The sequence below is a fragment of the Phragmites australis genome, chromosome 14 (assembly GCF_958298935.1).
Source record: "Phragmites australis chromosome 14, lpPhrAust1.1, whole genome shotgun sequence".
NCBI classification, from domain to species: Eukaryota; Viridiplantae; Streptophyta; class Magnoliopsida; order Poales; family Poaceae; genus Phragmites; species Phragmites australis.
The window spans coordinates 23,286,106-23,301,396 of record NC_084934.1 but is presented as its reverse complement, the minus strand read 5'-3'; the positions used below and the strand labels follow the sequence as shown (position 1 = coordinate 23,301,396).

The 15,291-nt window shown below is 41.6% G+C and overlaps 2 protein-coding genes across 3 annotated transcripts; one reads left to right on the top strand and one right to left on the bottom strand.

The window, feature by feature from the left end:
- Window positions 1–2,962: 2,962 nt before the first annotated feature.
- Window positions 2,963–8,257, top strand: LOC133890567 (uncharacterized). 2 transcript variants are annotated; one of them, XM_062330999.1, is made up of 6 exons: window positions 2,963–3,417; window positions 4,151–5,468; window positions 5,582–5,851; window positions 6,469–6,624; window positions 7,085–7,200; window positions 7,886–8,257. In XM_062330999.1, exons 1-5 carry the CDS (start codon window positions 3,389–3,391, stop codon window positions 7,184–7,186), a joined length of 1,875 nt encoding a protein of 624 aa, XP_062186983.1. In that variant the 5' UTR covers window positions 2,963–3,388; the 3' UTR covers window positions 7,187–7,200; window positions 7,886–8,257. The 2 variants fall into 2 exon arrangements, with proteins under 2 accessions (XP_062186983.1, XP_062186984.1); XM_062331000.1 differs by having other exon boundaries at window positions 7,883–8,257.
- A 6,067-nt stretch (window positions 8,258–14,324) lies between these two features.
- Window positions 14,325–14,987, bottom strand: LOC133890338 (uncharacterized). Its single transcript, XM_062330741.1, has one exon. It carries the CDS (start codon window positions 14,985–14,987, stop codon window positions 14,325–14,327), a length of 663 nt encoding a protein of 220 aa, XP_062186725.1.
- Window positions 14,988–15,291: the final 304 nt, after the last annotated feature.

The window sequence follows — 15,291 nt, the reverse complement described above, 5'->3', positions numbered from 1 at the left end:
TGACGAGGAGTGGGGGCAGGAGAAGAGGTGGAAGAGGGAGCTAGACCTGACAAAGGAAGGTGCAGGGGGCATCGTGTATGTAGGGCTGCATCGCGGTGGCGTCGTACATGGGGATGGGGATGACAAGGAGCAGGGAGGAGTTTCCCTTGGGGGCGTCGGCACGGCGCGAGGAGACGACGGCGCGCGAGGGCGAGAAGAGGTGGGAGGAGGAGCGGGAGTTTCCCTCAAGGGCATCGACGGGTCATGAGGAGGTGGCGGCGCGTAGGGTGGAGTGGAGGTTGAAGCTGGTCGAAGCCTTCTGAGGAGTGCATGGCATTGCGGGGCGAGCAGGCCATATCCGATGATCCAGAGCTGTCTGTGGTCGAATCGAGCCGTTCCGAATCATTTGTCAACGTGGATATGCCCAGAACGCTCGAAGGCGACGGCGTTTAGAGTAGTAAGATGCGTGCATGGCTACAAAATCGTTTTACCCTTGCCAGATGGTCGAATCTACCCTTTTTGCCAGATGGTCTCTTGTGGCTCTTGGATAGGAGCTAGTGGTTTTTTAGATGAAGGCTTATCCGGTTAGTCGGAATCTTGGAAAAGAGGTGATAGAGCACCGTGCTACCTCTTGTTGTGATATTGTGATATGTAGTGCGCTGAGAGAATCCTTCTGCCATGCCTTTTGATTTTGATCTGCCTTTTCTTGCCATTCCAAACAAGAGAAAGGGATTGGCACATAAGGACTACATACTACGGAGCTAGGGATGTTGATTGAAAAGACTGCACAAGGTAATCATGAGTATATATATCGATGTTACATGCTCATGAGTTTGCTGGTTAGATTAAAGAGTATTGAATTAATAAGAAGATTTGCTGCTAATCTTCTTCAGAAGCATGAAGCATGTAACATCGATATATATACTCATGATGCTATTTGGCACACGTGCGGCATACATCGTTTGTGGTTAGGAACTCAAACTTTCAACCAAAACGAAAGCCAACTTGTTACTCGAATTCAGAAGTTCCCTCTCCGAATTTCACACTTTCCAATTCAAGGATTCAGACGAATTTCCAACTCAGAGTTTTTCCACTTTCAGCTAGATTTCAAACTTCGAATTCAAAGTTAATCTCGATATATAGGCTTGTTTTGGTCATGTCACGCTCCGTTTGTTGCTGATCTGATTTAAAGTATACTCCTGCTACCCATGCTGAAAACAATGTAATTTAACTCTCATTGATTCTTCTGGCTGAAATAAAGGTTTTTCTACTTTTTTTCTATAGAAGAAGAAACGTTTCTACGTTCTACGTTGATATCCTGCAATTGGTTATTGAAATTTATTACAAGGGAGATATATAGCACGTGTGGATGTTTACTACTAGGTTTACTGTCTAGTTTGGTTTCCATCGTGTTTGAGTTATACGAACTATTGCTATTTGTTGTCATTTTCTTTACATCATACGTTTGAAATTTATAATAATAAATTGTTGAGCGTTTGTCTTATAAATAGGCCGGAATAAAGGCATATTTTTATCTATTATATTATTATTTAAGTGTTAAAGGAGTCACCCTGTTCACTCTGAAGGTTACAAAATTAATATGCTAATAAAAAAGAAAAAGATACGAACCACTTATTATTATGAACATCTAACTATCTAGATTAAACCAAAAAGATCATATCTAATACGATTAATAAGTAGATAAATTAAAAATTAAAAATTATGGAAAATTAGTAGTTTGATTTCTATATTGTTTGGGAAGCAAAATATCTAAATAAAGAGTCTAAATAACATAAAATAAATAATAATGGAAATTAGGGTTAGAATAGAAAAAAGAAGGATCCATATCAAATATAGTCTTAAAAAAATCAAATTATTATAAAAATCATATATCTAAATAAAGATTCCATATAAAATATAATTAATAAAATATAATTATAATAAAATATTATAGTAAAGCTGTCTACACTATAAGCATAGGCCACCTTGTTAATTTAAAAGAATACAAGGGACAATGTACTAATGGACTTACTCGGGTTATTCCTGTATAGAGCAAGCATGGCCCATTAGATGATTCAGCATTGGGCTTTTCACCCTTCTTCAGTAGTGGGCGAGGGCCTATCCAAATGGAGGTCTTATTTGGGCTGGGCTGTATCCTCTCAAAACACAAGTTGGGCTGGGCTGCACCTCTTCTCCCTAGTTCATTAAATTAATCTCTCTGGCCTCTAGAGATTCTCAAGAATTATTTTTTTCCAATACCAAAAGAAATGGAAATGTAGCAGCGCGTAGTCGCGTACCAACTTTTCGTTTTTCTTTTCAAGAAAAAGCAGTGCGTGTCAACACCTTCCGAAAACACAACTTATAGCACAATATTTACTACTTCCTCCGTTTTTCAATACTTATCATTTTTTATCATTTTATTTATTTTCAAATAATTGTCACTTCACATTTTTAAAACATAATTTTCAATTTTATCCTTACAAAATACCTCTTATCCACTTATTTACGGTAAGTTCAAGAATATTTTAATTAGTTTCTAAGGATATTTTTGTTATTTCATATTTAAAATTTATATCATCTTCGATATATTTTGATAAACATATTTAATTAAAAGTGATAAGTATTAAAAAATGAGAAGTACATACTAAGTTACGTGTAAGTTGTAACATCACATAGCCTAATATATACGATGTTCTCGAAGACGAGGCACATAGCCTAACACGGCTAACTCACACGTGCCGAGATGGCAATTCCAACTTGGCAGGCACTCGACGACCCCTACCGGCATACAGGCGGGTGATGCATACGGCGGGGCTGACCTTGCACCAGCAAGTCGGCGTGCCGAGAGCGATCGGGCCGGCGTGGGGTCCCTTTCCGTTCCGACGTGCCTGCGCCTGCACCTGCGCCTGACCAACCCGGAGCCGCCGCGCGCCCACGAGAACCGGGCAGGGGGCAAGTAGGAATAAACCCTCGCGGATGCCCTCCTCTCCAAGAAAGGAAGCGGAAAGAGAAGTCCCGAACAGTCTCTTCGGAGACACCCGATAAAAAAGAAAAGTCCCGAACAAAAGCAGTAAGCAGACGCGATTCCGCGAAAGGGCAGCGGAACAAGAAAAATCGGACTCCGAGCGCCTCGGCCGCCGACCCGGGGGGACACGCCACAAACGCATCTCATCTCACGCCGCCGCCTCAGCTCGTCGCGCGGCTCCGGCTCCGGCTCCGAGTCCCAACCCCCGCTTGGTCCGGTTCGTCTGCGCGCGCGGGGGCGCCGGCGCGTTCGTGCTGCCGTGCCGCGTGGGTCGACCTGGGGTTTTGGTGCGGGGAGAGGGGGAGGGGTCGCATGGTCTGCGGCGGCTTGATCGGGTGAAGTCAGCAGCGGCAGCTGCAGCGGGAGGAGGAGGAGGAGGCTTCGATGCTACGGCTAGTGGGGATCAGCGAGAGGTGCGGCTTGATTTTCTCCTTGTTCCTCCGTTCGTGCCCTGTTTCTCCTGTCTCCGTTGGTGGAGAGGGGCAGGGTGGATCGTCTGGGGTTTCAGATTTTGTTAGATTCAGCTGGCGTTTTGGCTTAATTTTGAGTTCCGGGTAGCCCAGGGTTTGCTTGTGGCCTGTTAATTCATTACGAGGCCGTAGCATAACAATCTGAAACTTTGGGACTGTTGCTATCAATTAGCCTTCTGATTTAGCTTAAATTAGTAGACTCAATTAGATACGACAAGCGTGTCATCTTGATGTGTGTATATGCCAATAGATAGGGTTCGTGCAGCTCACTTAACTTAATTAGGTGTGAAGGTGAAGCCATGGCACCTGGAAATCTTGGGATTGTTGTGATCAATTGGTCCTTTTAATTTTTCTTAAATTAGTCGATGTACGCGCATATGTATGAAGGTACAGATGCTTTCCGTTGGTCAGCAGAATCGATGTGAGATTTGATGAGTGCATTGTTGAAATGTGCAAAATTCTCCAATCTCCATAGACATGGCAACAAACGGCACTTATTTCAGGTGTATTTGTGGAATGATAAGGACAACTGTAAATGTGCTCGAATCACATTCATTTTTGTGGATGCATCCCCCCCCCCCCCCCTCATCTTGCCTTGTAAAATCAGCTTTCTAGAAGTGGTAGTTAAGCTTGAAAACTTGCAAATCCTTGACATATCTGTTCCACTTTTGAGCAGGCTGTTGACGACCGGAACAAATAGGCGAGCTGCCAATTTTTCCCAGCCAAGCCACAGAAGTGGGTACGACGCAGCAGTGAGGGACAATGGCTTGTCATCAAGGCGAAAGATTCCAGCTGTCTTCTCAAGAATGTTCTCACATTACAAGGTCATTGCCAGAAAGAACAGAGCTGAGGATCACAAGTGCAGAGCTAGGATGTCCAGAGGCTACCGTACACTCTCTGTGGCTGTGTTAAATTCATCTGCAACCCAGAAAGCACAATTGGCATGGAAGAGGCTCAGTCATATGTACTCATACAGTGGTCCCCGGTTACCACTCATGAGCCGAGCAGCCTGTGCTGTAAGCCTGTCTGTCACGAGGTTCCATGTTATCCCTGGCATCATGGCTCTAGCTTTTGGCAAGATGGCACTTGCAAGGCCTGTCCTGGCAGACTCACAATTCTACAAGCCCACAATGGATGGCGTCGTCACGAAGGCACAAGATGCTCGCCAGTTTCTGTCATCTATGGTTTGGTCAATCTGGGAGGGCATCACTTTGCTTATTAGAGCAGTGCATTTGACATTCTTGTTCTTCCCTGCAACTGCATTAGCTCCATTTGCTGATAGTTTCAGTGTTGCATTCAGAAGAAGGTGGCTTAGTCTTGTGCGCTGGACCCTCGAAACGGCTGGGCCAGCATTCATTAAGTGGGGTCAGTGGGCTGCAACACGCCCTGATCTTTTTCCAAGTGATCTCTGTGTTGAGCTCGCAAAGCTTCACAGCGCGGCTCCAGTTCATGGCTTTGCTTACAGCAAGGCTGCCATTGAGAAGGCATTTGGTCGTGAACTTTCTGAAATATTTGCGACTTTTGAGGAGAACCCTGTAGCTTCTGGAAGCATTGCACAAATACATCGGGCGACACTAAGAAATCAGCATCCTGGAAAGCATGTTGCTGTTAAGGTGAGGCATCCTGGTGTTGGTGAATCAATCAAGAGAGACTTTCTACTTATCAATCTTGTGGCAAAAGTTTCTAGTGTTGTCCCTGGATTGAGCTGGCTGAGGCTGGATGAGAGTGTCCGCCAGTTTGCAGTATTCATGATGTCTCAAGTCGACCTTTCAAGGGAAGCTGCTCATTTGAGTCGTTTTATCTACAACTTCCGCAGATGGAGACATGTGTCTTTCCCAAAGCCCTTATATCCCCTTGTGCATCCATCTGTCCTTGTTGAGACATTTGAGAATGGAGAAAGTGTTTCTCATTTTATGGATGAAATTGAAGGAAATGCTTGGACGAAGAGAGAACTTGCCCATATTGGGACATATGCATTCTTGAAGATGCTTCTGGTATGTGCATTTTCAAATTCTGTATTTCATCTTTGTTTCCCCCCTTAAATTGGTGTTTGTGTGGTAGGTATTGTGGATTTGCATTCATAAGAGCAATTTTCCCCATTCTGTAGGAGGACAATTTTATTCATGCGGATATGCACCCTGGGAACATTCTTGTTCGTCTACATGACAGCAAGCTTTCGAGGAAAAGATTTTTCAGAGCTAAGCCCCATATTGTGTTTCTTGATGTGGGCATGACTGCTGAGCTCACACGAGCTGACCGTGATAACTTACAACAGTTCTTCAAGGCGGTGGCTACCAGAGATGGTCGTACTGCTGCTAACTGTACCCTAAAGTTATCAAAAAATCAGAGCTGTCCAAATCCAGTGGCATTTACTGAGGTAAAGAGTGAAACCATGCTCCAGGAAAAAACAGTAAACATTGAGTTCATTTATATTCAATAATTTTTTTACGTGTCTGTGTGCAACTAGCTTCATTTTGGCCATCAAGTAGGTCATAGATCTACATTTATTTATTCTTGTGCACTGATTCAGTGACTGTCATAATAGAATGGTGGTGGTGCTTTTGATGCATCTGGCTATCTGCATATGCAGATAATACAATTTTAGACTGTCAAGGACAGTTTTCATAATGATTTATTCAACTATACATGATGATACTAGACAATAGCAGCAATTTCTAAAAGTCTTATTTGGGGCTTTGATGACACAAAATGTGACTGATCACTAGATTACCATTTCTTGTATGCTGACACCGTGACACAGGCGGTGTAGGTAAATTACTCTGCATAATAAGGTCGCTGGCTCTAGCTTCATATAGTATATGATGTATTTATCCAACTTAATGCTCTTTCATGGCTTGTTGCTTCTTTATTTTAATCCAGCATTTGACAATTTCATCTTCATTTGTTGACTGTTTCTACCATACTACTGATACTGCAGTACTAATTGTACACATTTTTTCCATGAATAACATTTATTATTTTCATTGTTGATAGGAGCTGCATAAGACATTTACATTCTGGGGAACGCCTGAGGGGGACATTTTTCATCCGGTTGAATGCATGCATCAATTGCTTGACACAGTTCGCCGCCACAAAGTCAACATTGATGGCAACATCTGTACTGTAATGGTTACCATTTTGGTTCTCGAGGTAAACCTCTTTGGTAAAAGCTTAATGTCTTTCAAATATTCTAATCTTAACTATTATCCTTCACAAGAAAAGGATTTGATGATATCTGATTAAAAATTATGTACTTATAGGTTGTGCAAATTCAAATTTCTGTTTGTGAAGAAAGGTTTAATGATATAGCATGTCCGAATTGAACAAGATTGTATCAAAATACATTAAATTTCTTGATGATGTTTTCTTCTATCATATTTCGCTTGACCAAACTTCATATGATATTATGTATGAGAGAACATTTTTGTTAGATGTGTTTTTAGTGAGCATTGCATTTTGAACGTAGACTTGTCTAGAGTAATATTACCAGCTACCAGTACCTTTCTTTTTATGATACAAACTAATTTAATATCCCTTGCATATGTATAACTTTACCTCTATGTGCTTACAGAAAGATACACAATATGCTTATGTGGTAATATTTTTGTAGGGGTGGCAGAGCAAGCTAGACCCAGGCTTTGATATCATGCACACGTTGAAGACTTTACTACTAGAGAAGGACATAAAGCAACCACTTGATTTTTTCTCATAAACAAACAGTATCAGGTAATGTTGATTCTCATAAATGAGCTTTCATTTGTTCAAAGTATTAGTTGTTTTAGTGCAAGAAATCTGTAGAGCAATTATTGCATCCAAGGAACAGACTTGTGGCAGCAACCAGCATGTCCTGGGCTTGCTACTAGGAAACCAACTACTGTAGGGAGTGGCATCACAGCTGATTACACCAAGTTCATTTGAGTTATGAATGCATAAATTACAAACTATTGTTCGCATGATGCTACACTGTTTATTTTTTTAAAAAAAATATCAAAATTTCTAAAAGTTGGATTCTGTTTGATGAGAGATGACAACTGATCCAAAAAGGGGATAGCATCATCTTTAGCTACGTCGCATTGTCAATGCTGGTTGTTGGAAGCTGGTGAAGAACCAGAAGGTGAAGAAACCATCTAGTTCTTCACCACATTTTGTTCCAATGCAGCATAACAAGTCCTCAGCGGATACTTTATGGGTTACTTCTGAGATTTGTTACAGCCCATCAGCCTGCATCCTATCCTGTCTGTACCATCTTTAGGAACATCAGTTTACTTCTGCTGTGAGCTAGTAGTTCCGTTCTTTTGTTCTTTGTTAGGAGGACTGTGATAACTTGAAATTTGGTACATTTTGATTCAGCTAATTCAAAATTCTGATCCGTGCTGCATTTATCCTTAACTGATTGTCTTACGTATAGCAGCTGTGGAAGATGATGGCCCCGTGGAATAGAAGCCGAACCATCTTACTCGGAGCAACCTGGTATTAATTAAACTAATATATGCACTATAACCAACTTGCTGCACTGGGTTCTTGTTTGACACCTTCAGTGTGAAAATTTTGCCCACCACCCAGGCGGAGTCAGCCATGGGGTTATTTTAAAATTCATGGAAAGTCCTTGTCCACAAACTCTATGGAGGAACAAACATTTGTAGATGTAGTAACAGAGCTGGACTATGTTGCGTAGCGCAGAGAAGTTAGCTTCCTGATTTATGCTTCTAACTGGCAGTTGTGCCGTCTATTGTAAAATTTGGATTCAGAGAAAAATGGCTAAGCTGAAGTTTTCTTTGTTCTTTGAGACTGTCTCGTGTGAAGCACCGTCGGTGTTTTCCGTTCCATGCAAATGAACCAATTTCTCAGTGATTTTCTTGATATATTGTGATTGGAGTCGGTTGATTGGCAGGGGTACGGAATGGAATGCTGTTTTAGTGCTGTCAAAGCTATGTTAGGGTATGTTTGGTTGAAGAGCGAAGTTAGATGAGATATAATCATTTATGTTTTTTATGGGATGGTTTAATTTTCTGTTTAGTTGGAATGGATAGAATGAGTCAGTTTATTTTTGGTTGGCAGGATGAAAGTGGATATGATGAGTTAATTTTCTGTTCTGTTGGTGGAATTAGAGTGGATATGATGATTTATTCATATTTATAGTATATCACGTGTGAAGAATATTAGTGTTTTTTATTTTTAAAAATTTATTTGAGACATTAAAAATTGCTTGAAGTTATGAAAGTAGGTTTTTTTTAGAATTTTAATTAAATATTGGCTCAAGTTCTTTACCAAACTAATTAAAAAAGATGGTTTGTGAACTCTAGTTTATTTATAAAATTATTTAGAATTTTTAGTACTCATCATAGATAAAATGAAGAGTTAAATAAAAAAAAAATGTGAACTCATACTTACAACTAACGGCTCTATCCAGCAAACCAAATGCACTCTTACTTGTGTTTGGTGTTCTTGAAGCTGTAGGTTTTAGGATTGGAGTGGGGTGTAGTGATTAGCGATTGGACGAGGACGGCATGCTTTTGAGCAGGTTGTGATGGCCTATCGGGCTTTCAGCTTTGCCATGGTCTGGAGGCTGGAAAGCCAACATGGCAGGTGTGCCGTACTCGGATTTTATACAAAAGCCGATTAGTTATATGAAAAGGCCAACTCGTATATCCATTGTCATAAGATAGTATGAAATTTTATACATCATTTGCATAAACCATAAGAGGAGGATATCATAATTATTATTACATCAAGCGGCACGTAGCCAAGTACAAGCGCCAACGAGCCAAATAGCATGAAAACAAAGTGGAAGCGGCGTCTTTCGCCCACGGGCATCTTAGCGGTAGATCGCAAACCCCATTTCTAGTCATTTTCTTCTCTCTCTTTTTTTTTCTGTCAGAATCACTTTCACTATCGGTTGTACAACAGTAGTGATTGAGATGTGACTTTCACTGCACGTTCCAAAATCGGTAATGAAAATCAATTTGAAATCGGTAGTGTTAGGTTATTCTATAGTATTTCTTGAACTTATCTATGCATATAGAATAGCTAGTACTTCGTATAAGTGTACTCATATTTGACTTTTTGAACTCTATTTGACTTTCTTTGAGTTCAGACGAAAAGCTCGGTTGCCATCACCGCCGGCATACTTCGCTGCTGTCGTTGCGCCAACTCTGCCTTGCATAAGAAAACGCTACGGGACGAAGGCCGCTGCCACAACACATATGATCGTCTCCCCGCTTGCTTGCTGTCACCGTTGCTGAAGGGATTGGTGACGTTCCAAGAGGAGGATGAATTAGAACACTTAAAACTATTTCGACTCCAAACAACACAAGATAAACCCATATTAATTTCTATTTAAATGTGCTCTATGTTTATCTAGTGTGTCTACTTTACCGATCAAAGCAATTGCAACCTATCTAAGAAGGTAAATTGCAAGTAAGTAAATGCGGAAACGTAAATAAGGTAGAGAGAGCAAACTCGGTACAAAGATTTTTTTTTCCTGTGGTATCGATGGTATAAATATCACCCTAGTTCATGTTGGAGCTCCACAAAAGATATGCTCCCGGTCGGCACCCAGTCACGGCCTTTGAGCCACCGAGTAACAAAAACAAGGCCTCCACCCGGATGAGCCACCAAGACAAGGTCTCACCACTAGCCTCTTTTTCAGTTTCTCACCGCTGTGATCACTTCAGAGCTTGAGCCACAAAGGCAAGGGTCTTCGCGTCCCTACACAATCATCTTGTTGTTGCTCTACACCAAGTCGGAGGATCAACAAGCTTACTGGCGAGTTACCAAGACTCCAAGGTGCTGGTGTGCCAAGAGGTACACTGTTGGATCACTTCTTGATCTACTCTCTAGGCAGCAATCACCTAGCAACTCACTCTAGTCCTATAAGCACTAATCACTCCCTAATCTTATGCTTAATTGTCTTAGATGATCACTTTAAGCACTTTGGTGGTTTGGATGTCTTCTCAGGTGTACATAAACTTCTCTAGACTCTAGCATACTTAAATGACTGAATGGAGGGGTATTTATAGCCTCAAACTCGCGCAATAGCTTAATCAAACGGCTCTAAAAAAACTGTTAACACCGGATGATCCGGTGAGAACAGTAGTACTAACATCGGATCATCCGGTGAGTACACTCCCACAAACTAGTCGTTGGAACCCCACTCAAACCTCTGTGTACACCGGATACTCCGGTGTATACTCCACCTTCATCACCGGACTTTCTGGTGAGTATACCTCGGCCATCCGAGCCAACATCTTCTCTATGTAAATTGCTCCGGTGTATTCTCTAGTGCTCATCACTTCATCACCAGACCATCCGGTGCGTATCTTCAGCCAGTCGAGCCAATACAACCCTCTCTAGAAAATATACTCCGGTGTACAAATCTTCAGAACACCGGACATTCCGGTGAGGTCACTGCATTCTCCCCTTTGTCAACAATGCTCCGGTGCATTTCCCCGGTGAGTTCAAATCAATTACTGGACTATTCGGCGGGGTCTTCTTCTTCTTCGTATTTGCACTGTTCATTGTCCGGTGCACTTCTCTTCATCACCGAACCTTCCGGCGTGTTGACCTTCGATCTTCAACAGCTGCAACTTTCTCTGGTGGAAATGCTCTGGTGTGTATCCTCCTCTAAGCACCAGATCATCTGGTGAGGTCAAATGCCTCTGGACACAATGCTCCAGTGTGTTCAACCATGTGAACACCGGACCATCTGGTAAAATCATTTCTCCTAGAACTTTTTCTAATTCAACCAAATTTTGTCCCGGCTTCGATGACTTCTTCATGTATTACATCCAAGAGACTTACTAATATATATTCTTGATAAACATGTTAGTCCTAATTACTATATTGTCATTAATCACCAAAATTACAATCATGGCCTAATAGGGACATTTTCGCTACAGCTACCCACGCGAAGGAGGTGAAGAGGAGGAGGAGCAGCAGCCCCTGTCGCCACCTTGCTCTGCTTGTCACCGTCACTGCCCTACTTACCGCCACCGCTGCCCACGTGGAGGAGGTGAAGAGGAGGAGGAGCAGCCATCACCATCTACGCCTTGCCCTGCTTGCCACCGTCGCTGCCCACATGGAGGAGGTGAAGCGGGGATCAAGTGCATCCGAGTCTGAGAGAACGAGAGAGAGATGATATATGTGATCGAGGAGGAGAGAGTGAGACTTAGAAAAATCTTTGGAGCCGGACTCGAGCACCAAGCCAAAACTAGATTGTATAAAAAAAATTTAGATCCATGCATAGTTTTGTTGCCGGTTAGTATATTAGACTGGCAGTGATACTTATTACTGTCGGCTCGTATTACAGACCGGTAGTGATAATTATTTTCACTGCCGGTTCATTCCCATATGAAGTTCTACTGCTGGATTTTGTTGTGAACTGGCAGTGATATTACATCATTGCCGGCTCGTAATGAACCGATAGTAATAGGTCGGTATATAAAACCTATTTCCGTAGTAGTGATAGCTTTATGGTTTGTTTATATTAAAGCAAGTTAAGCATTCTATGTGTTTCAAAGGACAAGGAAAGAGAGAGAACACTATTCTAATTCTTTAAATCCGCTCATATGTGATTAACACTTTGGTTGAAGCCACATGCTTCACACCAAGTCAGGTTTAACACCTAGGGATTGAAAACACAACTCTCCATGGCTTGAGGCCGGAATTGAAAACACAACTACAAGATAGAAGAGAGAGGAACCCAAAGTCAAGTCAATGTGGAAGTTCTCAAGTGTGTAGAGTTTGTACAACAATATCTACGTAATATAATTCCTGTGGTAGCCCTAATGAGCTCTGGCGACTGGGTAACCATAACAAAGTGGTGCAACTAGCTAGAGGGAAGTATTGTCTTGCATCTAAAAAGTCTGGATCACGACTGTTTGAATTCTAAGAGTCAACTCCAGGAGCCTTGCAGTAGTGGAGGGATTACCATCCGGCGTGTCCACAGACTAAGGCCAGTGGGTTACCTTCAAGAGGGAAACTAACTTAACCTCTGTCCATAGACTAAGGTCAACAGTAGCATGAATAACAAGGTAAGTAATCACGATAGGATAATAAAGCATGCAAGCACAATAAGCATTTCTACAAGCATAACAATCCTGAGCATGACAAAACATACTTGGATACGAACATGTTATCAAAGCATAAAGAGATTCAATCAACAAGGCATGACTCATTCAAATAGGTCATGCAAGCAAGGGTTCAAAACAATCAACAACAATGAAGTAAGAGCATTCGCAAAGTCTAAGAGTGCATTTGGATAGCCGAAATGTTTCAGTTTCAAGAGAGATTCTTGTTGAACGCTACCAAACGTCGTTTCGCTGGAGCGATTCTCCTTAGGAATGGGTGGAACGATCCGTGTTTTTGCACGACGCCTATGAAGTTGAAATGGCCGCACCCTACTTTCACTGGCGGATCGGTCGATTTGGAACACACCTCCCCCTAAAGTTCGGCTATATTACCCGCTTCTACCACTGTCATATCCTATCTTCACTCAATTCCGCCCGTTGCTTCTCATCTGGTCTCCCTCTGCCCGCCAAGAAATTTGCAATTCTGCATTTTTAAGAACAGGTTTTGTCAGAATACCATTGCCAACATGCAACACGTCAGATCTCCAGCCATAGGAAAAGACAGAATTGCCCCCTCACAGCTCTCTCTTCCCTGCATGTGCTCTCTTTTTCTCCCATTCGGCCTAGCTCCCGCTCTCTCCTCCCTTGCCAGGCTGCTGTAGCTCTCCTGAACATGCCTGATCAAAAAATTCCAGTCTTGCATGAGGCATCATAAGATAAAAGAATCGCATGAGACATAATATAAAAAATTCATCATGAACATGCCCGATCTAAATTCACAAAAAATAATATTTGCACACACACATAGGATAAATTGAGCCAAATTCGATGTCACTTAGAATTAACACCACAGAGCCATACACATAGGATAAATTGAGCTTGCAAAACAGCAAGCTTAAATCACAAAAGTCATAGCATAGGAGTTTACATTCCAACACAACAAGCTTATATAACACACAACTTAAATAATTTGTTCCAAAAGCAACAGTGGACATGGCAAATAATTCAAGCTTTCTTCATCTTCTTTGGAGTAATCTTCTTGGCAACCATTTTCTTTGGAGTTTCTTGCTTGGTTGGAGTTGAAGTGGCTATGGTGGACTGTGAAGAAGTGCCTTCTCCCATCAACATAGCGAGGCGCCTACATGTATACGTCATGTTATATGAAGAATTCACAATTTTATCTACATGTTGAGCACTAGTATGTTGGTTACCTTCTTGTTACCACATTAGGATTGTCTTAGTGTTGCTTCACTTGTGTTGGTAGCCCTATTTGGTGTTGAAACTTCAACAGGGAACCAAACTTTGGTGCTATTTTTTCTTGGTTTTCTCTTCCTGAATGGTGGGAACAACATAATTAAATAATGAAGAGATTGAACAAGCATGAGAAGGGAAAAATGACTAACACTTGCCTTTTCTTTGTTCCATTCAAACGACATTTGGGCTGTTTTTAAAATGTCCCAGTTCTCCACAATTGGGGCACTGGATTTTGCCTCTAATTATTTTCTTTCCTTTCTCATCCTCCTTTCCACTAGGCTTCTTCCCACCACCACCTTCAAGGCAGCTTTTAATCCTTTTTTTTCTTTGTCGGCTAACATTCCTTTTAGCAAGTGGTGCACCCACCTCAAATGATAGGTCAACTTTTGGCCATTGTGACTTGTTCGGAAGTGGCTCTACTAGTCTGTTGTATGCATTCTTGAACTTTTCTGTAGAGTAGTACTCATTAACAAAGTCTTCTATCTTCACATCCCTAATCTGTTGTGCTGTTATTAGGGATAGAGCATGCTAACAAGGCTTACCAGTGTGCTGCCATTCTTCACATGAACACTCATGCAAGTATGCCTTAACAACATGCTTGGCATGACAGTTACTATTGTCCCACACCTCTACAACATAATTATCACCTTTCACAACTGACAAGTGATCTAGCCCTCTAGTTCTTGCCTTCAAGACATGTAGGACAACTGGTAGTATCTTCCTAATGAGCCTCTCTCCAATCCTTCTCCTCTTGTGCCATAGAACCATAATCATCTCCCTCAGCTTGTTAGCAAGCTCAATAACAAGGAGGTCCTTTATATCTCTAATCCAGTTATTGGAACTCTCATCTACATTGTTGGTGACATAATCACACTTGATGACTGGGTTGAATGCACATCTCATCCACTTTAGTGAATGCCAATTTTTTATCCACTGGAACACATCAGGATTAGATGACAAAACTGTGGACATGTGCTGCTCAAACACTTCTTTCTTATATGCCCTTGCTGCAGGAAACATATGTTCTCCACCACTGTATCTCTTGATAAAGTTCTCCATAAGATGCCTAAAACATTCCCTCTGTTCAGCATTAGGGAAAATATGCTTCACTGCATTTTCTAACCCTTTACAAGAATCAGTACAAACAACAAGTAGAGCAAGATCTCCTATAACCTTATGCAGTTGCGTCATAAACTAAATCCAATTTTCTTCTGTTTCAGAGTCAATAAAACCAAATGCAATCAGATACATCCAATTGTGACCATCTATGCTACAAGCTGAAGCTAAATGATCATTCCATCTACCATTTAGTGCAGTATAGTCTATGCTAAGTTATGACCTACATCCATCCAGAAAACCCTCAATGCAAGGTCCAAGTGCACAAAAAAAACCTATGGAAATAAACCCTGCCATCCACTACCTTTGTGTCCATCTCAATAACACTATTTGGTAACCTCTTCAAGACCTCTACCTTCCAATTGTACAGCTGTTGAAA